The sequence below is a fragment of the Mixophyes fleayi genome, chromosome 2 (genome assembly GCF_038048845.1).
Source record: "Mixophyes fleayi isolate aMixFle1 chromosome 2, aMixFle1.hap1, whole genome shotgun sequence".
NCBI classification, from domain to species: domain Eukaryota; kingdom Metazoa; phylum Chordata; class Amphibia; order Anura; family Limnodynastidae; genus Mixophyes; species Mixophyes fleayi.
In genome coordinates this window covers 93107415-93134639 of record NC_134403.1, presented here as the reverse complement: position 1 = coordinate 93134639, position 27225 = coordinate 93107415, and the positions used below count along the sequence as shown (strand labels likewise).

The following is a 27225-nucleotide window of genomic DNA, read 5'->3' as shown; positions in this document are numbered from 1 at the left end:
ATATCATAATCAGGCTGAAGTGTTTAAATCACTCATTATAGTAATAGACGTTCACTGGGCAAAAAGCACATTCAATGGACTACTGAGCAGTGATGGAAGGTGGAATGGTCAGATGAATCATCCTTTACTATGTTCTTGACCAACACGTGTGCACATGTGAATCCAACTTAAAGAAATCTACAGCCCTGAGTGATTGTTTCCATCAGTGAAGTGCTCCGCTGGTTCCTTAACATTTTGGGGCACATTTTCCTGTCATCCCTTTATAAGACAAGGTAAATGCTTATCACTACTTAACGGAACTGGGTGATCATCTTCACCCCATGTTGCAGCATTAATATGCAGGGATTAACATACTCTGAAACAAATAGGGTGGGGGCAAAGTGATCCTGACAGAAGGGTGTCTCCCAGGATGACACCTACAGAGCATGTGTGGTTGCCCAATGGTTTGATGAGCACGACACGGATGTTTTCCACATGTCATGATCGTCAGTCACCAGATCTAAACTCAGTCCAGCATTTATGGGATACTCTGAAACAACACCTGCGGCACGTTCCACCACCATGAACCAGGCAACAGTTGAGTGAATTTCTTTTGAAAGAATAGTGCTATATCCCTCTTCCACAATACCACACACTGGTAGACTCAATGCCATACAGACCATTCTGGTTATAATTGGTGGACTAATGTCAGGGACATAACTAGAAATGTCTGAGCCTCGTTGCACAATTGTGATGGAGCATTTCTATGCACCATAATAAAGTCACACAAACCACAATGTCTGCTCAATCCCCAGTCAGTAGAGTACTAATTGTAATAGTAACAATCTGCCACATTAGTCTGAATTATAGTCATTTTCTTACAAAGAAAAGTTTGCATTTTAAGGCATATTTTTTCCTCTAGGATAAGGGGTCAATGTGCTGCTGGGCCCCATAGCATTCACATAAACTTCTATGGCTGTAGTTAGCACTTTGCTTAATGTCCTATCAAATTACTTTAAATTGGTATTAAAAAAAAAATTGTCCACATTGTACCTTTGTGCCATCTTTTTTTTTTGTTTTCTTGCATTACCATGCATATAGGGGGCTTATATTTCATTAAAATTCCCCGAAAAGCATCACAGCAGATACCTCCAATATCTGCTGTGGGCCCAGTGTCTTCGAACGCAAAGCAGCTTTCAATGGGGACTGCTATTTTGCACGATTTAGATGGTGCTAGCCATTGAATCCTATGGGGAGATCATTGTGGTAGAGGGATCCCTCACTGCATTTTACACCACTTTGCAATAGTGTCCATAGAAAGAGATAGAACATGGCTAAAATGCGTATTTGCCAGGGCAGCTATTTGTCGTGACTGCTGTCCCAGCAGAACACTTTTAATAAATGCTCATGATCTTTCATTCCTTTATCATTACAATAAGAAATGAAAATGATTGTGTCAAAAAAGTGGTAGATAATAAATATGCCCCAGAACATCTTTCTTGCCATACTGCTCACCATGCGTTATACAAAGGATCTGTGAAAAATATATTTTCAGTTTGCAGAAGAACCTTACTAGGAACAATTGAATACGCCCCATATAATTAGATAACACATTATGTAACACTAACATTATAATATGTCTTATGTCATAGAACAAGGCTGCTAGTTGCAGCAGACATGTGCTCTCTGTGTGTGAGTCAGGTCATGTTCCTGCATGGAGAGGCGTGTCCTCCGCTTGGCCCAGCCCCCCAGAACAGTTATATGTCTCCTGCTTCCCTCCCTCCCCTCCATAGAGAGTGAGCTGGGTGCAGGAGGCTCACACTGCCGGCTGTGCTGCTGCTGCTGGGACAGCAATGACTTTCAGACGCCTCAAGAAGCTGCATCTGAAGGAGGACTATGCATCAACCCCGGACCAGGTCATCTACCGGGAGAGGGACAAAGCTGACCCCTACATGGCCCTGGGCACTTACCGGACAGATGACATGTACAAGGCTCTGGTGGTCTCAGGCGGGACCCTCCCCAGAACTAAAAAGGTAAAGAAATTAAATTGCTATGTTTTATTTTTTTTAATTGAATGCAGAAGCTGTTTAGAATGCGGCTCGATAGTAGATTAGTGGAAAGTGCTGCATGGAGGAGTCAGCACAATTAGTCAATATCCATGATCGAGCCCCCTGCAGTGTGTAGCTAATGTAAGGAACGTGTCTATATCGCCTCCTTCTGTTGTCATAGCATTTAAAAGACTTTACTGGCACACTCTGTAACACTTAGGTGGGGGCGAAGTGATCCCATTGTGTTCTAAGCACTATTGTTTGAAGTCAGGCAGCCTGCGCTGACATTGAGCCCAATCTACCTGTGCTAGTACCTACTCTATGTCACACAATGATGAATAGCCCATCTCTCTGCACCTTACCATAGACTACACTTCTCTGCTGTAATGGGCAGCAAGTGGTAGACTGGACAGAAAGTTACAACCAGCTGCCATCTCTAGCCTATGTGCTTGTTCCTGGTTTTCTTTTCATTTTAAGAAGGTTGATATATATTCAAATTATCTTAAAAACAAACATTGTTGTTTATTTTTACTTTTGTTTGCAACTCATCCAATTGTTGCCCTTTCAAAGTATCCACTGCTTCAGTAATAGTTCATGTACACATCAAGTTGAAACTTTAGCACTTCTCCTTGTGTATCAACCCATTGTCCCATAGTGTAAGCTTGCAAGCAGAGCCTTCTTACCTCTACGTATGTAGGCATTACCCAATATTGTTTTATTCCTGTTTGTTACCAATTGTAAAGCGCTACGGAATCTACTGGCTCTATATAAATGTTGATGAAACTTAAAAAAACAAAACAAAAAAAAACGGTCTTTAAGGTTGGAAAATACAATGACTGCTTATTTCTATATTTTTTGGTAGCCCCATCTCGGTTACTATTTATACATCTAAGACATTATCTGTAATTTGGGTCTATTTAGCCATCTAGACATTTCCTGAATAATTCCTGTAACACGTTAAACCTCTTACCACAGCTATGTTTTGTGGCCGCTCAGGTCTTGTTCTCATAATATGTTTCCGCTGTTCTCAGTTTGTCCTGGGGAGTGAGTTAGTGCAGACAATTGTTTTACTTAAGGCAGGATTTGATGGTCAGGATGACTACTAGTGGGAGACTGACAGTGCCAAACTTCAGCACTACAAGGTCAGCTGTATGTTTTACAGGGAACTTTTTTCTGACAGCAAGAGTTTTGTTTTGATCTGCTGTTACTCTGTAATTACATATACAGTGTTAGATTCTATACTACATGCTAAAGGAGGTTCTGGAAACTTAATTTACTATAATTAGGACAGAGTGGACTACATTTACTATAATAGTCATTTACCTAGCATAATTGTTTATATGGTCTGTTCTCCAAATTGAAGCTTTAAAAATATTAAATCTGTAGAGCGTAGTTATTGGTTCCTTTAGGATTTAGTATTGCAATGTAGGCCCATGCTTGGCTTTGCCCATGTTTATCAAGTCCTCAAAACCACTAATAGAAAGGACATGTTTTTAGAATATGCTTGATTAATAACAGGTGTACATCTGACTTACCTGTTTCAAGTTGAGTTTGGGGAGAGCAAATTTTGCAGGATGCCTCTAAAACATTAATGTGCTAAATGGTGTGTTAATTGGCTACTTTGAGACTACTGCAACTACAAAATTTGTACAGCTTATAAAGTGATTCTGGTTGTGAGAGAGCGCCATATTGGTCACAGTATACAGATTAGCTCTAATATCTATGTTTCAAAGTGGAAGGCGGGGGGGGGGGGGGGGTTCTTTACAAGTAATAGTTTTATGGTAGTAATAAAACCTTTCACTATTTTAATTTGTTTTATCAAATTATGTTTGTATATTTGTCATTTTTATTTTATATTTAAGAAGGGACAGGTAAGCTGTCAGTTTGTCAGTTAGAGGTTTTTGTGGCAGGTTGCTGCATGGGTTAACTGGTGGAGCCAGGTGTGAGGATCTATGTAGTGCAATGTCTGCTAAGGCTTTGTGATCAGTGTAATGTCTGGCTGAGGTAAATTTAATGCAGAAGTACAGAACTGTAGTAGAACAATAGGTATTGTTCAAACATAGTGTAAGAGCAAATTTGAAGCCTATAACTTCTCTCTGGCAGGGGTGACATGTCCTAAATTAGACACAGTAGTGAAATATATTATCTTTGCATAGTGAGCAGGTGTAAATAGCCCTGCTTACACAGGAAGGTGAACAATTGCAGAGCTTATCTACCAACACTGAATTTAGGTGTAAATTTGCACTAAACCATAGCAGCCAATCAGACCGTTACTTTCATTGTCTATCGTACACCAGTCAGATAAAAACAATTTAACTTTAGTTACTATCCTATGGGGCAAATTTTGCACCCAAATGAAATATTGAGCCTTCATATCATAATACATCACAATGTGTGAAGTTCATACCCTGTGCACTGATAATTGCTGACCTCATAATGATCTATTGATAAACATTGCGAGATCCATTTTTTTCCCCCTGCATCCCCCATTCTACAATTGTACGTCAGTGTGTAAGCTAAAGTTAGCCACCTTTGTAGCCAATGTTTCCAAATCTTTGCTTGTCTGGTTCCAACAACCAATAAAAAGGCAGAGAATGATTATCTGTCCTTCCCAGATTAAAATGCAGTTGGATGGTATCTGTTAGATTGGATTTGGCCAATTGGATAGAGATCTGTCAGTTTGACAATCAGTTGTGCATGTGCCTTATCATGGAATATAAAGGCTAAATCTAATCTGAAGGAATATAATTATTTCAAGCTGGATCCAGCATTTGGCACCTAGATAAGAAACTGTCGGTTATGCAAACATTCTGCTATTTACTTGAAACTGGGAAATCGAGTTTCTGTTTGAGTGCAGCAGGCTTCTCTAGGGCTCATTTTATTATCAAACTAGGGCCTAATTACTTACTAATTTGCATGACTTGAAGTCAGCCAAGTCAAAGCCCTGCCATACAGATAAACATCTGCCAGCTTTCATTTCCTAAACAATTCTAGAATACTGACTTAGACAGGGTTCCTCCCACACCACATTTGTCTGACTTTTCTAACATAGTGAACTGAAGTATTAAGTGTAAATGAGGATTAATGACAGAAATTGTATATAATAAGCTTAAGTGCCTTGCATGGGGTCCATGTCTTAACTGCCCATAATGAGTGAACCTTATGTTCTGTATAACCTTATTGCACTGACTGTTTTTACATTGCAGTCTTTGTAGGAGTCATGTGTGTCATGTTTTTAAAGCTATATAAACGAAGGTCCCACAAATTGCAGCTGGTCCTCTTATTTAATAACTTATATAGTTTAATTTAGAGAGATAGCTAGGCGAGAGGGTTATCTGTTCGGGATTGTAATGGAACTTGAACAGAACCTTTTCTGTGTTTGTTCCATCTGGGCTAAGGAATATGTCCTCCCCATCTGTCAAGCAAAATAAAATGACTGTACTAATACTTCTCTGTGTTTATCAATGGATGCATAGATTTATGGTGCTAGCCTGTAACGGAAAGCTCACAAGATCAACCTGTATTTTAAATATTGGTTTTATAAAAGCAAACCTGTAATGAGGTTTGTCACTTTTGTGCAATGTCTTTCCATTGCTTTAGCTTCCAGAAGAAGTTAAAAGCATATTTCTCTCGTGACAGCCAAGTTTGGGTGAGTAACTCACATTGGCCCATAAGGCTTATAAATAATGTGAATGAGATTAGATAGGACCTACAACCGCTCCAAACTGCCCCGCTAGTCTTCCATGTGTGGTGAAACCTGACAGATCCAGGAACCGAGTGGTTGGGTGCATCAACCAGAGTGGCCTCTGTCATGGATAGGAGGTGCCATAGATGCAGAGTGCTGTGAGTGCTGCTGTAGAGCTCCAACTGGTTGTCCATAAGTGGTTGAAATCTTTAAATCGTTTTATTTAGGTGGTTTCATTGTTAATTCCAAAGATCACTAATCTTTGAGTGCACTTATTTCTTGTCCTTTGTGATTCATCCTGTTACCAACAGAGGCACCTGATCAGACTTTGTGCTAAGCAGTTTTGTGGCTGGTCAAGCAGAAATAGTTGTCAATTCTGTTTACTCACTTTGGTTAATATTTGCTAGGTGAAACTTTTTTAACCTCCCCATGTTTATGCAGTATGTGATAATTAATGACAGTGTCACGATTTTGACTGTTTGCTAACAGAAACCGTATTATATTTTTAGTGCCATAAAATCTGTTTATCATATTTATAACCCATGAAAATAGGAAGGTTTAGCCAATGTGGATTATATTTGTTTTTCACACATTCAGGTCTGGCTGCTCTTCCCAAGCACTTTATGGTCTGGTAAAGCCACATATGTACATGCTGGGGCTCAACACTTTGGTCAGACGCTAACAACTCCCATAGTGAGATAATGGTCACCATGTACTGGATTTTCCCCTGTCTCTGAACATTCCTGATCAGATGTTGATTGGGTTTGGCAGTCTGTTGTATTATATAATAAACTACTCTTTACCAAAAACAAAACCATGAACATTTGAAACTCCAGCTTGTGAAAGAGGTATAGATTATTAGCTATACATATTTGGTTAGGAAACCATTCCACATATACTTATTATTTTATGCTTAAGTAGTGTGTGTGGTATCTTCTAATATGTAATATTGTGTACACCATTGTCAGGTTATGACACTGCCCATTGTTTAAAACATGCTGACTGCCCTTTCTTTAGCTAGATGTTGCACATGTGAACTTAGAAGCAGCTTAAAATTACTGCCCTGAGAGTTATCTATCTTGATGTCTTTACCAACTAATTTCTGGGGAAACACATTGACTAATATTGCATTATTCTTGCAAATTTAGTTGTGAATGGCATGTTCCTAAGGTTCATTGGAAAGCTGTTGGTAGGCACGTCAGTTAAGTTTATTTGTTCATATTATTGTTAAGCCTTATTTAATTTTGGTGTGAGGGCCTGTATATATTTTATCTTCACTTAGTGATGGTTCATACAAGCAGCTGAAGTACCCAGTCCTAGAGCCAACCTGCTGGTTTAGATCCAACCTGTAATGAGAGCATAATAAAAGTTAAAGGATAACTCCATTATAAACTACAAATTAATTTTTGGGTGGAATTATGTGAGGTAACTAATATAGGAAACATTTGTTCACTTCTACCTCTCAAGTGGATTGCACAGTGTCTAATGGTCCTGTTAGCAGTGCCAAGTCATTTATCCAATGTTCTGGCATCACGTAAGTGATTCCCAATGGAACGTGTTGCATAAATGATTGGGGGACACCAATGCCAGACTCCACTCGTGTACAAATAGTGCCAATTCCACTCATGTTTCTGATGTAAAAGTTCCTGATTTGGGTTAGTTAATGTAATATGTGCCCATGTAAAAGTACAACAATTAAATTTTTGCTTTAGTTTTCAAGTTAATTACAACATGTCTAAATTATACACAGAAGCTATTTTCTGGCGACTTGCTGGGTGTGCTGCAAACACCTGGGTCTTTCAGATTTAGTAAAGTTCACAGTCAAACTTGACAGATCCAGCTGCTGGATTCATGGGCAAGTTACCCAAATTGGCCCATGCATTGCCAGCTTTAGGCCACGAAAAGCGATGTTGAAGGGACATTATTGGCTTTGGCACGTGCTGAACAGGTGTCAGGTCTCCGCATATTCTCCATTATAATGTTGGCATAAAAAGCTTATGGGATATGTTTCCCAGAGCTATTTTTTTAGAGACATAATTAGTGAGTGATAGTGTAATTCAATGTTTTATTAAGACGGAAGTGTCTTCTGAGCTCTAAAAGTGGTGTAGTAGTGACAAAGGTCAATTTTTATTATTAAAGTACCTTGGGGTGAATGGTGTCTGAAGGCTGTGCTTTTGGCACCAGACTTATTTTTTAACCAAACACTGAAGCTAATCAGCTAATGATGTGTCTGCTGCTTTGTCACTGTCTATTTGCTGATCCTTTTTGTTTATCCAATTTGCGCTAATTATACTGCTTATGTTAGTGGCCATATGCAACTAAACTGCTGTCTCACTTTTTCATGAACATTTTTTTAAAGAATCAATTTGTTTTGTGCTCTTAGACAAGCAGGGGCGTGGTAGTCACTTTTTTTTTTTAAATTGACATAATTTAATTCTGCTTTGTTTAAGCTTTATTGGCTTATTATCCTTGGGGAGCAGATGGTTCATGAAGTTAGGGACAATAAGATTGAGCATTTCATGTAAGTAGACAGGGGCTTGGACATGTTTTAAGAGACTTGCACAATTGTGCATGTTTATGTACTTTACAATATAGTTTTATAGCTTTGAGAAGTTTATTTACTTTGACAGACATAAAATGTTTAACCAGTAGTAATCATAATATATACAGTTCTCTATTCGCCATATGGTTGGCAAGGTATACTGTGATATATTGCTTTGTAAAAATGCAATTTTTCACATTTTTATTAGCTTTTCAGTTCCTTATTTTTTCTTTCTATGAATAAATGCTGCATTAGGAGGTTTAGATTCAGCAAACTGATGGTACACTATGCACCTGTTGTCTGTGTACACTCGAGGCATCCATTTTGTGTGCTGAGCCAATGTTCTGCCTACTAAGTCACTAGAAGCTAGCTCGTTGGTCCAGCGCACAAAATGGCTACCTCCAGGATTTCAGTTGAACACATATATTTATGTGGTGTGGTTTTATTTATTGTATGAAAATGCTACATATACTCTGGCTATGTCCTCCATGTGAGTATTCCTTTTTCTCCCGGGACCTGTGTTGACATGTCAGACTGGTTTTGAATAACTAAACTGGTTTTGCAGTGTCTGTAGTAATAAGCACCTGAGGAAAACAGGAGTAAGATAGCCTAGGGACTTGTTTACAAGTTTGGATGACAAAGTATCTTGTGGTCCTCTTGTGTCATAGGGACACTGGATGTTCCTGTGGCATTAATGCTTTTCTTTTAACAATTTTTTGGAATCATTGTTGCTATATAGAGTAACTAGTCGTTCTTGACATTTATAGATGTGGGTGCGTGTTCCCTACAGACAAATAACTGGGAATAAATGTAGAATGTGGATTATTATCACCAGAAGGCGGCAGTAAAGAAAATGTCATTAAACTGCAAATCATATCATTTGTGCAATATCAGAAATTAGTGATAGTTTCCTTTCATATGGATATCATGTTGTCAGCAAGAAGTATTTGTCATTGGAATACAAGTCTCCCTAAACATCAATTACGTAAAACAATTGTGATGAGTCTTTCTGATGTTTCATAATAAACTTGAATAATATACAAACCTAGTGATGATAGGAAAGCTTGTAGACACTTCTGCAAATATGTACAAATTCTGCATTACTGTACAACACAGGATACAGACTTAAGCTGGGTACACGCTATTGAAAATGACTTCAAATGGGATTTCTGTAAAGATTTTCCCAACGACTGAAAGTCCCGATCATCATGCAGATTTATGTGTACACATCTACATGATTTAACTTCAGATCTTCGCTATACATCTATCATAACCATCTGCTGGAAAGATCCTGACTCTGCACTCTCTATAGTGATGCCTACACTGCTGGTCCTGCGTGCATACACACATTCACATTTCCCTACATCAGTGTCGGCTAACCTGTGACACTCCAGGTGTTTGTGAAACTACAAGTCCCAGCATACCCTTTCAGCAATATATAGCAGCTACATATTTGATCGTGTTTTTTTTTTAGGAAGTTTATAAAACCAAATCAAACATTAGTGTGCTTTGGTACGATTACACATGATTGTGGGAGCGTACACACTTTTGCAATATCTGACCAAAAGATCATTTATCGTGTGATCTGCACGATAACTGCATCCGTGTGTACCCAGCTTTACATTTGGACTTGACGTAAGGTGTTTGCTTTGGATTGTAAGCGTTAGCTAGCACCATAAAAGTAAGACAACAAAACACTTCCCTATTAACGTCTTCAAATTTACAGAAACAAAACGCATAAATGTTCAAAAACTAACAATGTGTTCCTTTTTTAGCCTTGTGTAATATGTAACGTAATTCATTCCATGTAATAAAAGCAGAAGCAAGCTCTGAATCAAGAAAGAAGTGGTTTGGTACAGTTTATTTTATCTGGTTCACATCAGTTTATTGGCTTAGTGGGTTCCTCAAGTTTCTGCAACAATTGTCTTTTGCAGCAAATATTACATGGCCTTAGCAGTTTAATACATATTTTACATTCTTGCTTGTGTGAAGCTTTGGCCAGAGATATTCTCTCACGATTTCCCCTCTACGCCTACATTAAGGATTGAAGGTCCTATTCAAATAAGCTTGGAAGAGGCTCTTTCCCCCACTCAGTGTCTGACGCTTGTTTCGATCTATGAACCTCGTATAACACAATGGCAGAAATTGTCTTTGGAAATGAATTGCAAGTTATTAAAATATATGCTGGACAATATGAAAGAGACTTTTATGAGTGAAGACTGGGAAAATAATGGGCTCCCCTCATAAACTTGTGTGAGGGGCATGTGTTATATAGAGTATAGAGGAATATGGCACAATTGTAAGATTCCTATTAAAGTTGATTGTTTGAATGCATGTTGGATGCAAATTTCTGGGTCATTTACGCATGAACCATGTCAGTTTTTGAATATTAAACATTGACATAAAGGATTAGATAAGGATTATGTTGTATTTGTTATATGAACGGCAGGATGTTGGTTTTCCCCTCAGATTGCTTTCCACCTCATAACTAGCACAACAGATATTGTTTATGTTCATAGATTGCTGCGATTGAGGGCTATCTAGGCTGTTTGTGGCCTATAGGCTGTAAATTGCTGTGGATGGGCATGAACTCACTGCTGATCCTGAGGGTTAGGGTGTCGTTTGGGAGTGGCAGAAAGTGTATTGTCGTCCTCTTATTACACTGGATGTGCACCATGGGATGTATGGTTTTGCCACATGTAACTAGATTGGACATAGATCATTTGGACCAAGAGTCTGGATTCACAGTATTACTTTGTGGAGGTGGATGTAACAGATGGGAAACATTGCTTTTGTTCAGTGAATGTCCATTTGCTTATTAATCTGTACAATGGAAATATCCATAGTGTTATGAAACGTCTTGGTTCAACAGCGACAGAGATGCACAATGTACAGAATCATTTAGGGCTAGTTATTACATGTTGTGATCTGTATTTCATCTGTAGCTGGAGAGTGACAGGTTATTGAAGCCCATTATACAATATACTCAAACGCTGTCTCTAATAATTGCCATTTCATTTAGAGGAACGGCTATATGTAGGTCTGTAACTAGATTTGTGTGAGGGGATGTAACTGTCTGTGGCGCAAATCTGAAAGGGAGGTATGAGCGCAGGCAAATTAATATTTTAGGTTAATTTGGTTAAAGTTGACGACAATGGTTCAGTGTCTTTATGCGGCCTTTTCTGCTAACAGTGCTATTAAAACTACATCTGCATTTATCTTCAAGCAGAATAATTATTGAAAGGAAACAATCTTGCCTTTAGTGGTCTTTGTAACTGATGCACATTCCTATATGCAAGTCCATATGGCTATGTCCATACAGAAAAATAATCACCTGACTACCTAACAGTCTCACTAGGAACCTTTTAGTGTTTTCCCTCTCATTACCCATTTGACTGGAGACTTACATTTACACATAATGTATTTATTGTGTTTAATCCCAGATTACCCTACTGAATTCCTTATTGTTGTCTTGGTGCCTCACTTAAGATTAACGACTAATTTAGATTTCTACTCTCAATTAATGTCTTTGTTCTTAAAGAGCAAAACATAATTCTTTACCGTATTAAGTGGGGTAAAACGCACATATTGGCTGTTTGAACGTGTTCTAAGTCTATCACAGCTGGCTTACTTCTCACATTTCACAAATCATTAACATTTTAGATGAAATCAATAAAAATGTAACATAGAAGTCTTTGCAGCATCAAAGGGGCTAGACTGCATTAAACGGTTGTTAGTGACTTATTTGGTTAAATAGAAGTGACATGTTTAGCCCTTAACACGCGTTTTCTTTTTATCTGATGTATTTTGTTATTGTTTTGATAAGTCTGACTTGTAGGCCGGGCTCAGTGCATAGTATGAGTGGTGTATATACTCACCTCTGTGTGAGATGACAGGTTCTACAAAGTGCAAGGGAGTCTGTAGCTTATCTCTGTTAGCTCTTTGAAGCCATGGTGGGAAAAGATGACACTGAGAACCCCTAAGATCCAATGCAGACAAATCCCCCACTATTAACATTATTAGGTTTGTCTGAGGAAGCACTTTGCTCCCTATTAAGGAGATAAGACATGACTGCTTATGGACAGTGCTAGTTTGCTCTTCTTTGTACAGGCTATCCTAAATCAATTACTGTAGCGTTAAGCCAATTTGTTCCAAGCAGTACAAAAACCATGAGCAATTGGATTATTTCCGGGTTTACATTTTTTTTTAAATTACTGTTTTGTTTGCATCCAGGGTACTCCTATGGGTTGGAGGAATGTGAGCCAGATGTCCGAGCATCACAGGTAAGGGTTAAAACCTTCTTTTGTTGGCTGATATTTATGTCATTGTATACATAATGTAAATGATAATACGCTGCCACCGACCGTTTTATGCTATAACTGCGTTATACAACCAGCTTGCAGTACTGTTACTTTACTGCTGTAATTGCTGCTTTTTTTTTATTTAGCTTTTTCTATGTGTATTTGTCCACATGGTTTTAACTGTTACTAAAGAGTGACAGTATTTTATGTTTTAAGTACAACATATGGCAGCTGGATTCCATGTTCTGCCCTGTGTGCTTTACTCAGTTAATGATGAGCATAGTGATTGTAGATTAATTTGTAGTGTAGATATTACATTTTATACCTAGTGTACACTACATGCAGGTGAAATTCCAACTATAACTTATAGCAACATAGTCTTGTGAGATGGATAGAATTCCTCTTCATATACTACATATGTGATATACATTCTTACCTGGAAATCCTACAGCTCACACTCCTCGGCACAGAATCAGATATGCAGAGGTAAAGGGGGATTCCAGGCGCCCTGAGCTTGTCTGACGTATCTATCCCCTGAGTGGTTAAAGAGAAATATACTCTCTACGTGTTGGGCTACTTTATATTAAATGTGCATTGGCCATCATGTTTAATGTTGGTACTCCCAACATGTTAGGTTCTGATTTTTGAATCCCAATTGCCAACATTGTAAGCTAGTAGTTTAGCATTAATGATGACCTCTAACACAACATATGTGCAAATGTGGGCTTTAACAGACAGCAGAATAAAGGCCTATTGAAACGTTGGTGGGTGTCGTGGCTTTGTAAATGAGCGGCCCAAAGCCTCATTTAAGAAGGACAATGACTTGTATTGTGAGACGCACAGTGCATATGCTTTGTCTTTGGTAGTGGTAAACTGCTGTGAAGATGTAGGGGGGGGAGGAGAGTGCTATAAACATAAATGGACCATTTTCTTGTTTTATTTCCAGAAAAATAGTCACTCTAGAAAAAGAAGATTCTGAAACCTTTGGATTTGAGATTCAGGTGAGTAAATTCTAAACAGTCTAATTTAATGTGCCTTGGGAATATGAATGTTACAGGTGGTTAATATATAATCTGTTCTTGTTCTGTTCACCTAGACAGGGCCTTTGAGTGTTATCTGTTCAGTAAACAGAAGCATCTGGCAGTGTGTTCATCTAGTTCAGCCCCTGTCATGGTTGCTAGGCTGTGGTCAGATGAAGTATTTGTATATAGTCTGTCTTTCCATATTTCTGTGACCATGTAATGCTTTGTTTGGGGAAGGCCAGAGTTTGTTCCATATGTCTCTAAAATTATATTATACAGTGCCCTTTAAAAAGGTTATTCTATTCTTGAAATCTATATAATTAGCGTGACAATAATATGTAGGCAGACCCCATACCCACCTACCAGATCTCTTCTCACCTGGTGCTTACATCTCTGGTTCCTGAAAAAGTCTAAAATTAAATGTGTGGTGTAAGAAATACTTCCAACATTGCAGCATTGACAAATGCCTTTTCTAGGGAATTAAAACAAACACTGGATTAAAGTAGAATATCGTTACATTGCAATATGGTGTTTTTGAGGTGGGTAATAAGATATTAATAATCCACTATTGATGTTGAGTAGCAAGAATATAATGCCAGTATCTGTCTCCTGAATGGTGCTGATCCAGTTTTTTTGCATTGCATTATGACATGGGGTGATGGGTTTTATTAGTAAGAACAGTTTTGGTTTTCTATCCAATCAAATCTGATCTGTCTTATAATCGTTTTAGGAAAACACACGTACAATGTTTAGTCAGTTTAGTCAAATTGTGTTTACGAGTTAGCTTTACTAAAGCTGGGTACACACTACACTGTTTTCGTCCAATAATCGGCTCAAACAGCCGACATACGACCGCTCGTTCAAAAGTCGGGTCAGTGTGTGCAGTTGACAATTGTCGCCTCATTTGGTTGGTCGTACTGTTTAATATTTTCGTTCCAATCTGGTTTCCGCTGTGTAGTGTGTATAAACTTCCGACCGATCCACAACAGTGAGTAAGAATTTAGTCGTTGCTCACGACAACATAGCTATAAAAAGTCGCTAAAGGGACGTCTGCTCTTCCCTTTATAGTCCTAAACAAGTCTAGTGTGTATGCAGTCCATGGACCGAGCGATCGGAACATCCATTGCATGTAAAATCGCTCGGCATAAAAAGTTGGTCGAAATTTCTGTAGTGTGTACCCAGCTTTAGTAATTAGTGTAATCTACGTTTCGTGGCACTAAATAAATACGTACATCAATTTTCCTTCCTGGTGACATTTTGGACCTCCCTCAGGAAGGGGTACATAGAAAAGCAGCCTCAATTCATTCTTCACCTCACTTCTTTCTATAGACATATGGGCTGCACCATAAAGACAAGAATACTGTGGAAATGTTTACGTTTGTCTGCCGGGTACATGAAGGAAGTCCTGCCATGTTGTGTGGCTTGAAAGTTGGTAAGTTTTCTCACGTGTCTCAGGATAATTAACAATGACTGTTTGACTTTAACATAAAAAAAATATATATATATATATATATATTTGTATTTGTCTGGGCTTTCCTCATGTTATCGCCCTGTTGTCATTTGTAAGAAATGAGTGGGTTTACTTGAAAAACTAACTTCCTGACACTTTCCTGTTAGTGATATCTTTATAATGAGCACAAGCCGCAAACCGATTATCTAATTTAGTGTGAAACCTAAAATCAGTAATACAATTACATCTCCTTGTTTGGTGGGGAGTGGTCTTTGGTTAATTAATCATTCATGTGTCAGCTTTTTTTTTTTTTTACTGTGTATTGTCACCATCCATCATAATGAATCTTTATCTATTTTAGTTTATGCCAGCTGAGATCAGTTTATTTACGAAAAAGTTAATTTTTCGTTTGTCTTAACCCATTCTTTATTAAAAATCCATTATATTATTTATAAACTTCATGATTTATAAATGAGGTTTATAGCGAGCGCAATGTACATCTGAGAAACATTGTTAGTGATGAGCAATCAACCAATAAACTATACAAAACGAACTGACAACATCGGAAAAAGAAAATCTAAAACATGGAAAATGATGCATCTGGCAGTTTCCCAACCCGGATACAGGTCCCAGCATGCTTTTCTGTAACCTAACAAAACACCTATTTATGCCCGTGTGTGCAACACCTTAAGGGTAACATGTGGTGTTTATGTAATCACTAGACTGTGAGGGTTTTCTACTCCTTTTATTACAATTTGTCCAAAAATCTGTTATCTCTGTACTTGTTTAATTGTACAGGTACCACTGTATCTCGCCAACGTCATGCCTCTTCATTTGAGCCACTGTTTCAAAACTCCCATTTCCTGGCTCATTTAAGTTGATATGTTCATGGACAGCCAGGCAGCGGTACTTTTGATAATCACTGTGGGTTTCAAAGCATGTTTGGCCCTTGGCTGCAGACAGAGCTTTCTTAGGGAATGGTGCATGAAGCCGTGCTGGTGAGTTAGATGCCAGTCTTATCTGACGTGGGCATTTATTCGCTGACTTGGGCCAGGTAGCAGGAGATCTGATGCAGTGGCTCGAGTCAAAGTTGGACTGGTGATTCAGTGGTGCCTGTATAAACACATACCTACACCCCATCACCTCTCAAGCTTTGCAGAATTTCAGGACATTGAAGTGTGAGAGAACTGACCGCTGAACAGAAAATGCAGGCTAGCTCATAAAATTGAGCTACTAATGACATTTACAAATATGAATGGGCGTTTTAGAAGCTTATCAGAAAGAATGAGATTTTGGAAAACTGTCATACTGTGAATTTTGTTTCTTCACTTCCTGTCTGTAATGCCATTGAAGGACACAATCGGCCGCTTTTAGCCAAATATGTCTAATGGAACAATAGTTTGCACAGCCAATGCCAATAGAATGTCACACGTCTTCAGTTCTCAAGGTATATGTAAATATTAATGTTATTAGTAGCTTATATTTAGCAAACATGTTGGGTTTAGTGGTCCTGTAATTTTTGTCTACAGTTGAACATTTTTGAGCAGAGCAGAATTTCCTGTAATTGGTTGTTTATTAAATTCAGTCCTATAACACGAACAGATGGCACTTCCATTAGCCTTGGTTTTGCCCACACTAGTGGCAGAGATGTCAGTGCTTTTTTTTTTAGTAAATGGTGATAACCATGATGATGTGTATAGGAACTTCCAAATCAGTTAGTGATGGCCCGTTACCATGCCTGACAGTAGATGGGTTGCTGCTGCAGGAACTGTTAACCTGATTAGCCTATCGTAATATGTCTTGGTCCCTTCTGTACAGTAAAGAAGAGATTTTAGGAGGCAAAATTGAAAATCCGTCCACCCTAGAGCCTGCTGGAGAGATCCAAATGTGATAACTTTTTGTCGCCACTTGTCTAGGACCAGGTTTGCTCTACCAGTGTCCTGGTCACCGTTTGTCCATATGTAGACAATGAAAAGGTCCTATATACTTTCATTTTATCACTTATGTAAAAAAGTCCATAATGTGTTGTACACACAGTGACCTCACTGGCAATAGTGGCAAGTTAACGATGCATCTGAGTGTATGTACAGAGAACTCATTCACATCAGTACCTGCCCCATTGGAGCTTAGTCTAAATCCCCTAACATACACGCAATGCGGCACGATCAACCCAAGTGTGCCGATCAGATTAGATTGCAGGAAAACCCCATGTACTTCCCGCTACTTTGTCCTCTGCCTTGGAGGAAATGCAAATTATTTGTTCCAGTCATCCTGTGGGTTGTGTGGGATCCTTGAGAGCCTGGAGTCTGTTATAAACTGGTAGTTTAATGTGGTAGAAAGTTTTTCAGGCACATAGTATGTACTGGCATGAACAGAACACATTTGCACTCTGTGTAGTGTCCCTCCTTATGCGTCACAATAGCCTTACACTTTATTTAAATTGTCTTGTGTGGGCAACACACCACCAGTTGGCTTGTGTTCGAGAGCCAATGTACTGGAAGCTGGCAGACTGATGCCACATGACTCTATGGAGCACACTGAGCATGCTCCTGCCAGTACATGTGCTGTTCATTCATTAATAATCATGAATATTCATAGCTGCCCAGGATATGGTTAACTACATAGAAATGGATACAGTGTTATTAAACTATGCATGTAATCCATTTATTCATATTGTGTAAGCAACAAGTAGATCTGACAAAATGTAGTTTTGATGACTTTTCACTATGCAGTGTAGCTTCTATAGCTGTAAACAAAAAATTGAGCTACCTGATTGCATTTTAGTGGTCACTAAGTTGTGATGAAAGGTTTCTTAAATCTGTTAAATTTCTGTTTAAGTCCGTAATCTGCCCTCCATAGCTAGTGTGTGCAAAGTATCAGAATCATTAGCTGAACAGCAGTTTCTTAATGTGAAACTTATGTTTGTGGAGATGTTTTTGTTTGAGTCCCTGTTGCTTTTCTCCATTATACAACATGTCCTGTGCAGGAAATGAGTCACTTAAGCTAAAATCTTGGAAAGGAGCCTTCAATTGTGTCCACACAGCATCGGACGGAGCATGAACTTCCATTCCTGCTCTAATCAGAGTTGCCAAACTTCACTAAGATTCAGGGAAATATTTGAAATTTGGGCCCCTTCCTAGCATCCCACTTTATTTCTGTGTTTGAGGAAGTATAAAGAACAGTCAGTGACCACAGCAAGATTCAAATTCAGTTGTAGGGTATATTTGTATATTTGTATATACTGTTGTACATCTGTGTTAATAAATACAGCCCATACACAGAACCCAAGCTCCTGTATTATTGTACATATTGTGTATACCACCTATATATTTAGATTGGGAAAGCTCACAGGCTATGTAGTTTAAGCCTTGTGGTCACAATTGACATACCTGAGATTGAAGTGGAAAACATACAGTATTTGCAAGCTGTGTGTGTGTTTCCTTTAGCGACCATTAATTTCCAGGAATTTCCTTTTAGTGTCCATACCAATCGGAGGCATAACTAGCGAGCTGTGGGCCCCGGGGCATGAAGGAGGGAACTGGGGCCCCCGACCCTCTGCATCTGCCATGCAGCACCTTCATTATCTCTGTGGGCCCCGGTGCGCTGTGCCAATGGAGGTTTCGCAACTGATCCCAATTTATATTTGCCTTCCAATGTAAGCAAGTGTTGCAGACCTTATTAGAAACAGCGCCACCTAGCTAATATGTCATATGAAAAATATTCAGTGACTGCACCATCCATCAAGGGTGACTTTGAAAAGTGGATTTTAATGGAAAACCTACACATCCCGTTACATTTATCCTGAGATTAGAAAAGATTCTTTTGGAGCATGGTCATATGGAGAGTACATAGCTGCCTTCAGATGTATTGATAGAAGTGTTTAGAATAGTGCAGTAGCCTTTAATAGTGTGTTATACATAAGGTGTCACGTTGTATTTATACATTTGAAATTAAGCCTGTGCAACTATATGTAATTCTTACTAGTTTATGGAGTTTTGATTGAAGCAGCCTTGTTTTGAGTTCTGTACATTACAAGATTTGTTGGGATAATCTTATGTATCTGTATCTGTTTATTTCTATATACATATGATGTGGTGTTTTTTTCTCTTAAGGTGATATTATTGCTGGAGTAAATGGCTTAAATGTGGAAGGAGTCAGGCACAAAGAAATCGTAGAGCTGATAAAGTCTTCTGGGAATAAAATGAGGTAACTGATTTAAAATAAAGTAAATTAAAAAAGTTTGTATTGTGATAATCGGGGAGGGGGGGGGGATTTAATTGTAGTTTCACATCTCACAAAAAATACAGATATGGGCATTTGTTTTAATTTGTTACCAGTTATTTGTAATTTGCTCTAACTGCCTGGATTGCTGTATGAGGAAGAGAAAAAGCAAACTGGACTATAAAATCAGGAAAATGTTAAAAAGTCATTATATTAAGTACTGCGGTTTATGGTTCACAGGAGACAACTTCCAGGTACACCACGCCCTCTCATGCATGCCAAAAAGAAAGTTTGCACCTTTTTGTCTCCTGAGCTTTGTGAATCATAAGTCATGTTACTGCATATAAGCTTTTTAATGTTTTTTTTAGTACTAGCTAGGACATACTAATTATCAGAATCCACTCGTTCCAGATTGAACATGATATAAGCAGACCACTCTGAAAATCATGTAGGCATTTAGAACATTGATCTAGCACTTCGCTGTTTACTGAGCGGCAATGTGAATCGCGGGTCATAACAGGGCACCACATCAGTGATCCTGATGTTCTGCATGATGGAGCATTTGGCTCATGTCTCTATCCATCCCGGGATGTGGTGTGAGCAAACCATAAACCAAGTACTTAATGATTTCAGTTTTGCTTTACTCTTCCTTGGGTTATACTACAGAGTAGAGTGTAATCCCCCTTGGAGTTTGTTCCTTGGTGTACTGATTGGGGCTCCTCTTTGGCAGTGTGAAGCTGCTGATTGTTGATTTGTAAGGTGACACAGCGGAGAAAAACTGGTCATACAACCAGGACATACAAGGCAGACCAAGTAAATGCAGACCTAAAAACAAACAGTAAAGCATCCTCAACAAATCTACTGTTTGTAGAAACTCGATATAAAGTTTTGACTATATGGTATCGATGTCCAAGTCTTTTGGCTCCATTCTGTCCTGGGGTTCCTAACTTGTGTTGTAGGTGTGATGTAGCGGTGGGTACACATTTCTCATATCTGGTGGGAATATCCTAAATTACGTGACTTTTGGTGCAGTGTTTTTGCTCACACTAAAATTATATTGGCACGGGTAATCCAAGACTCCATCTTTTTGGTGATTACAAAAGACAGACATCCCAATTTCCAAGTACAAAAAATCTCTTCTAACTAAACTGTGCTGCCAAGGCTGTAATCCCAGTTCTCGTATGATCCCCCATGCCTCCGACGATAAATGTAACTACAAAGTGTAGTGTGGACCCCACTCATGAGAGCTTACAATCTAATGCTGCAGAAATGATTGCCATGATTTATTTTTTGCCTAATGTTCATGTTGTGTATATTGACAGGCTGGAGACGGTTTATGGCTCTGCTATCCGAAGAGCCGAATTGGAGGCCAGGCTACAATATTTGAAGGTCAGTATGTGTGTATATCTAGATCACTATTAATGTCTCAGCTGAATATACCTTAAAATTGTGAATTCCTGGCATATATGAGCAGTGTCTTCCACCCACCCACCCCTCCTAACTAACCTTACACCCCTGCTATGATGCTCCCCCAGGTACATATTCCCTCTTAAAAAAAAAAAAAAAAAAAAAATAATAATTTGGGAAATTTCTGTCTCTTTACCTGTGAGCATCATAAGAATTCTTCCATTCTCCCAGAGTAATGAAATGACATTTGTTTCTTGTCCTTACAGCAAACCTTGTATGAGAAATGGGAAGAATATCGCTCACTCATGGTACAGGAGCAAAGATTACTACATGGTATGGGAAGTTCTTACTTTAACAGAAGTACATTTGTTATTTCACACTACATATGGCTTCATTTGTTGTTGTTGTTGATGTTTTAACCTATTACTTTAGTACCAGCTGTTCATTTATTTTGTTTTTCTTTAGATGTTGCTATTTTGACATACAAGTTGCTTACCGAGTTCTACTTCCTTGAATTATTTTGCATTTATTTGCTTCTCCTATTCACTGATGTTTGTTCTGACTAATTTCTGTTTACACAACACTTTTCGTATAACCTTGGGGGACATGCAGCAGAGCTGCCTGACTGCAGGCCTTGACCCGTACAGCAGGACATTTAATGTCCTGACAAAGGTTATGCATTAAAAAGTTTCTTTAGTGTTTTTTCTTTTTTTGTGGCTGAGTAATTAGGTGCATAAAAAATTAGAAGTTTACCTCCAAAGATAGAAGCTGAAATTTATGGTTTCAAAACACCAGTTTGTTTGCATAGGTCCCCGTCATGCGTGAGAATCCTTTCTGGGATAAGTTGAAACAGATACTGATGGTCATAAATAAGTTTTACTGTCTTGCATGTTTTTGATTGACTTTTTATGATCAACCATGGCCTGTTTATTTTGTTTTTCCGTTTATTATTGGGAATAGAGCTGCTATTTGTTGTTTTTTTTGTTTTTTTACTATCCATATGTGTGTAGATCATAACTTGAATAATAGGTTGCTGAACTGTTTGTCTTAATGCAGTTGTCTCCTGTTTTCTAGGCATCGTTGTAAAGGACCCCAGTGTATATGACACCTTGGAATCTGTCAGATCATACATTTATGGGACAGTGCCTCAATGTACCAAAGAGTTTCTGCCAAGCTCCTTAGCCACTGGAAGTATGTGCAGCAGTGCAAGCTGTCTGAGTACCACGGAGGACAATGAGGAGGCCGTCTATCAGACCTGCTACTTCAGCTCGGACTCTACAGATGAACTTGCCAAGGTGCCCAGCAATGGCACCATCAAGCCTTACAAGTCTCCACTAACCCGCAGCTCTAGTGTGAAGTGTGCAAGCCCCGCCACGAACTGGGATAAGCCAAAAGAGCAGCGGAACTATGCATCTCTACCCAGAAAAAAGCACAAAAGTTTTCGGAAAAGACTCTTGAAGTTTATCCCGGGACTAAACAGATCATTAGAAGAGGAAGCCAGTCCTCTTTAGCATATCTTTATATAAACAGTTAAGTTATTTATTTATTGTTTTGCAAAAGAGTGAAAAGCTTTGTATTTACATGGTTAGACTTAATTTCAAAACTTCATAGCATTTGTTTTTCATTAAAATGTTTGGCAAGGCAATGGGTGCCAAACTCCAGGTTTTTCTATGAAAAAAAAATGTAAGTATTCTTCCAATGACTTTGGTTGTTCAAAGGCTTATGGAGGAGTACTCCAGCCAGCAGGAAGCTACTGCACATTGAGCAGTTCTGGTTCAAAGCAATATAAAGTGACACGTTCTTTATTGTGCTGTAGCTGAGTAACTCTAATCAGTCCACGTCTCCTTAGCTGCCAGGGGAACCTGCAGTGCACATAATATGGTAACTCTGCCTTTCCATCAGGTTTTATGCATTTAACACACTCACCATTGTTCACTGGTCCAGGAAGTGCTTGCTTGTGGATACACTAAATGGTTAATTTCCTGCACATCTAGGAACACTCGCACCACAAGGCTCTTATTGACTGTTGTCATGCAGGAACTTCTCAAGTTATACACTTATTACATGTACAGTTGTTGGCTTGTGCAGAAGTGTCCACCCAGATTTTGCATATTACAGGGTTCTCCTCCAAACTAGCAGCACCTGAATATGGGACTCCCACAGTTCTGGGAACACTCGACCACCTGATTGGACGGCCACAGCGGCTCGTGTTGATTTCATTAGAGATCCTGCCAGGCAGTAAACGCGAGGGGGAGGGAGCTTTAGCTGTATATTATGAACTGGGGTCTGCAAAGGGTACCGTGCAGTTCTGTTTAGAGTGGTGAGGACCAGCAGGATATTCATTCTGGGTGGACATACTTTATTTTTTTTATTTTTTAGAATAATGTCCACTAAACCTAAAATAAAATATGAATCCAATTTGAAATTTTCTTTCAACATTCTTACATAAGTTCCCCATACCAAGACAAAGCTGGAAATATTTCTCCACGTAGGTAATCTTGATAGCGATGTGCAAACCATTGTAGCCTCCAGATGTTTGTCTCCCGGTCGTTTCTGTGCAGATGGTCGCAGCATAATTCCAAATGTATTCTGTTTTGTCAAGTTCCTGAAACTGACTTTTAGGGGGGAATTCAATTGGCAATTGCTTTATTGCCAAAAGTAACACAGCCTGCGCATTATTACCGTTACTACAGTAATAGTGTGTATTACCTTTAGCCTGATCTTTTATTTTTGCTGAAATCCGGGTTTAAATGACTATTAAAGGTAAAAGAGCGCAGGCAGCGTTACTTTCCGCAGTAACGCGTCCAATTGAATTCCACCCTTATAATTATGCACTATTACTCATACACATTAATAGTATCTGTTTTGCATGAACCAACCTTTATTTTAGGTTTAGTGGTTGTTATAAATTGGCAGAATTTTCTTTTTAGTAAGTCCCAGGGTATGGCCGGTTTTCCAAGAGAAGTAATCGCTGCTTGCTGTCCTTGAATGACCCTGAGCTTCTTTTGGCTTCAGTTATGTATGGTTCATAAGCAGTTTTTCTCAGTCTCCAGCTTTTTCTTAACTATAAAATATAGTAACTTTTCTATCTAGCAGTTCAGTTTATGTTATGCCATACAAGATACAATGATGTGTAAGATCTGTGGTGCTTGTAAGGGATTTAAAGCCTCTTGTTTTACAACACAAACTCTCTAGCCCTGCGATGTTGATGTTAATAGGGCACTCCTACATTCCTAGATGCCCATGTTATACTGCCTGCCTGTGTGAGCGGAATGTTTGCCCTCCTCTGCTTGGGAATTGTTCCCATGTGTAGTTGCAGCTTATTACAAATCTCCTTTGACTCGGTACAGTATTACCAGTCAGCAGCGTGCTGGCAGGCAGAACAAGCACATGTGCCGGACAAATGTTACTGAACATTACGGTCCCACATCGGCTCCAACCACAAGTCCACATTCCAACATCCCAAGTAAATCTCCACAGCTGTGACAAACTATGCACAGAAGTCATTGTGGAGCTGAAGGCTTGTACTGTCAGTGTGTGCTGTGGATTCCTTAGGGGCTTACACCCTCTTACTGGGTCTGCTGACCAGTCTACCAGCTTGGTTACCCTCACAGGGTGTTTAATGCACATTCATAAGTAAACTATAGGTAAAATCTAGTTTACATTTTGCTGTGTTTTGAAACATTCCCAAACTGTACTGAATAAAAGATCGTTTTAAATGGCAAGTACCACTTACACTTACAGCCAATCTACATTACTCTAACATACAATTTGTAATGATACATGCTGGAAAAAGTGACAGCCTGTGTATGTATATAGTAAAATAGCGCTTCCAGGTACGTTCAGGTTTTTTTTAGCATATTTAACATTTTTTTCATTCTTCAAATATGCTACTAAAATGCCTCCCAGTTCATCTCAATGAGTCTTTAAAAAAACTAAAAAAAAAACTCCACAAACCTAATGCCTTGAAGTGTTTTTACCCCTCTCTCAATTAAAACTTCAGGTTCAGACATGACAGCTATTCATTTGTACGTAGCCTAATGTTGAGGCACCTTGACAGTCTCCTAATAACATTAGGCAGAGACCGGTCCCGGTTGTAATCGGTGTAGTGCATAATAAACCAATGGTAGTGTTTATGGATATATTATATGGGTGCTCGGTGACCTTCAATATATTAGGCTGTATTTAGTAACCTGGTTAGTTTTCCTACTGTGAATTATTTCAGACGTCAATAGACTGACATTTATGTGCCCACTCCCTTCTGTCTTGCCGTGTAACATTTTTATTCAGCGAAACTGGTATTGTATGCTGGCATAGGACTGGTTAGTTCTACACACGGTCCTTGGTAATCTTGTCGGAGGTTTTGGAAGCGTACACTTAATTAGATCCATGCAGATGAAGCAGCTCACCAGCATTGCATGTGCACTGAAGGCGGTTTGTACTCGTCAGACCTGTTACCCATATGCTGGAACAGCTGTGCCAATTTGTAGAAGATGGATTTGTTGTTGTTGGAGAACCCTTACAGTTCAGACCAGCCTTAAAAACCACTTCCCTTCATGGTTTCATGTTTACAATCTTCATACATGCCACCCCTAGTGCAGCATGGGAGGACTTCTCGGAGTCAGTTTTTCATAGGCTTGCTCCATTGTATAGCCCTACAGCTTGCTTCTAATGCAGTATGTCATATAGCGGGTGTGCTGCTGTACATTAGAAACAGCAATAGTTCATGTTGGGCATTGCTCACTAATGAAAATTCTTGCATTTCGGCTACTGCTGTTGGTGTCTGCTCACTTTAAGGTTGTTTTTTTTCCTCCACATTACTTTCTGCTCATTCATGTTCAGCCTCAGGCAAAGGCTGCCAAATCATTAAACATAAAAACCAAAACGTACAACTAGTAATCTCAGAGTAGGATGCTGGAGGCCTGAGACATCTTGTTTCTTCCAAATGACTAAGGCCCTCCAGCCCCTCTGAGAAGACAGAGGAAGTTGTTTGAGTCTGACACATGGTTACATCCAGTCTAAACAGTTCATCTTGGGCAGCATTTAGGAGCAAATGTCAATAAATGAGACAAACCGCTTAGTATAACAATGTTTCCTAGACACATGTTCAGTGTATGTTGCACAAATTCCTGTTGCCATTGTGCAGTATTATGATTATATAGTAAAATGAGTTTCATTGTAATCATTTAATTTATAGAACAGCAAAAATATTCTGCTTTCCTTTATACTAAGTTGCCCAGTAATCATCCATGTGGGTATCAAGGAGGACTGTTATGCAGATGTCATATCGGGTTAAAATTAGGATTCTTTATGTATGCAGTAGTATGAAATCAACTGTTTGCTATTTGGGTCAATCAGTTGGCTCTTGCATGGTTTTACTTGGACCCTATTATTGGGGGGGGGGGGGGGGGGGGGGGTCAGAAGGTGGCCACATACAGGCATATAGGTAGCTGCCATAGTCTGGTATTTTTGACAATGTCTGTTAATAATCCAATCAGTTTCAGATGGATCATTATTGGGCATATTTATATATTTTGGACAACATACACTGCAGTGTCAAGCCTTTAGGCCTTCCTTTGCTAGGACAAATCTGCACATGTCTCTATATGTAGAAGAAAACGAAGACCCATATTGACCACACTTCTTACTGTATTAGCTGACTAGGTATACATGGAAACTGTAAAATAAGTTAGAAGGGGAAAGAATGTTTGTGAGTAATTGAAAGTTAAAAATGTAATGGTGAAGCTTAGACAGGGCCAGAATTAGAAACAGATAAACTGCTATTACAAGCTGATCATGGCTGTAAACAATTTGTCCACACGTGGACAGCTAAACTTCAAAGATTTCATTGCTCTGATGTACACTTACTGGATTGTGATATAAACTGACCACATATACTTCCTAAGGATTAATGTCTTGGCCGCACAAAGCAAACATTTTGCATTCGGCTGTGTACAGTCCGTTCAAATTTTGCCCTTTTGGGATGGGGGTGGATGGACATTGCACTTATCAGTCAATTTAGTTTAAAAATGACCAATTGAGATGACCAAATCTGTCCAGCAGGACACTATCCACCAAATTCTTATAATTTATTATAGGACTGACCAGCCCACATGGTCATAACCCTTCCATAACATCTATAGAGGTGCCAATCAATACGCTACCTCAGGTTTCCCCTATTACATGTTCATGTGTCAAGTTAGCCAAAGTATAGAGATGTTTACATGTACATATGCAACTGGTCCAAGGTGCTCAGTTTCTGGTTCTATATTTTCTTTTATATCAATGTGTGAATTTGAAGGAATCGCTCGTCTACTAATTTTATAGAAGGCTTTTTTTTTTACAAAAAATGTTTTATAAAAACGTAAATGCACCATTGAGAACTTTGATTGCTCTTGTTGGGGAAATACTGGCATTTAACATAACAAGTTTGTTAGAAAATAAAAGACTGCACCTACATACTTTTTATGTTTTTATGTGTTGTACTCTTTAAGTGTTACTAGTGACATTTCTATGCACACGTGTCCTTTATACTGTCTGACTTGTGACAATACAAGACTGCTATTTTAA

The 27225-nt window shown here is 38.9% G+C and overlaps 1 protein-coding gene across 1 annotated transcript; it reads left to right on the top strand.

Moving 5' to 3' along the window:
• The first annotated feature begins 1756 nt into the window (after window positions 1–1756).
• Window positions 1757–27225, top strand: TAMALIN (trafficking regulator and scaffold protein tamalin). Its single transcript, XM_075199698.1, has 8 exons — window positions 1757–2012; window positions 12488–12537; window positions 13502–13556; window positions 14907–15009; window positions 19140–19233; window positions 20571–20637; window positions 20922–20988; window positions 21730–27225. Exons 1-8 carry the CDS (start codon window positions 1833–1835, stop codon window positions 22164–22166), a joined length of 1053 nt encoding a protein of 350 aa, XP_075055799.1. The 5' UTR covers window positions 1757–1832; the 3' UTR covers window positions 22167–27225.

Coding starts and splice junctions, on each gene's coding strand:
- TAMALIN (XM_075199698.1), top strand. CDS start 1,833: ATGACTTTCAGACGCCTCAAGAAGCTGCATCTGAAGGAGGACTATGCA. Junction 13,557..14,906: donor CCTTTGGATTTGAGATTCAG/GTGAGTAAATTC, acceptor TTCTTTCTATAG/ACATATGGGCTGCACCATAA. Junction 15,010..19,139: donor GTTGTGTGGCTTGAAAGTTG/GTAAGTTTTCTC, acceptor TTTTCTCTTAAG/GTGATATTATTGCTGGAGTA.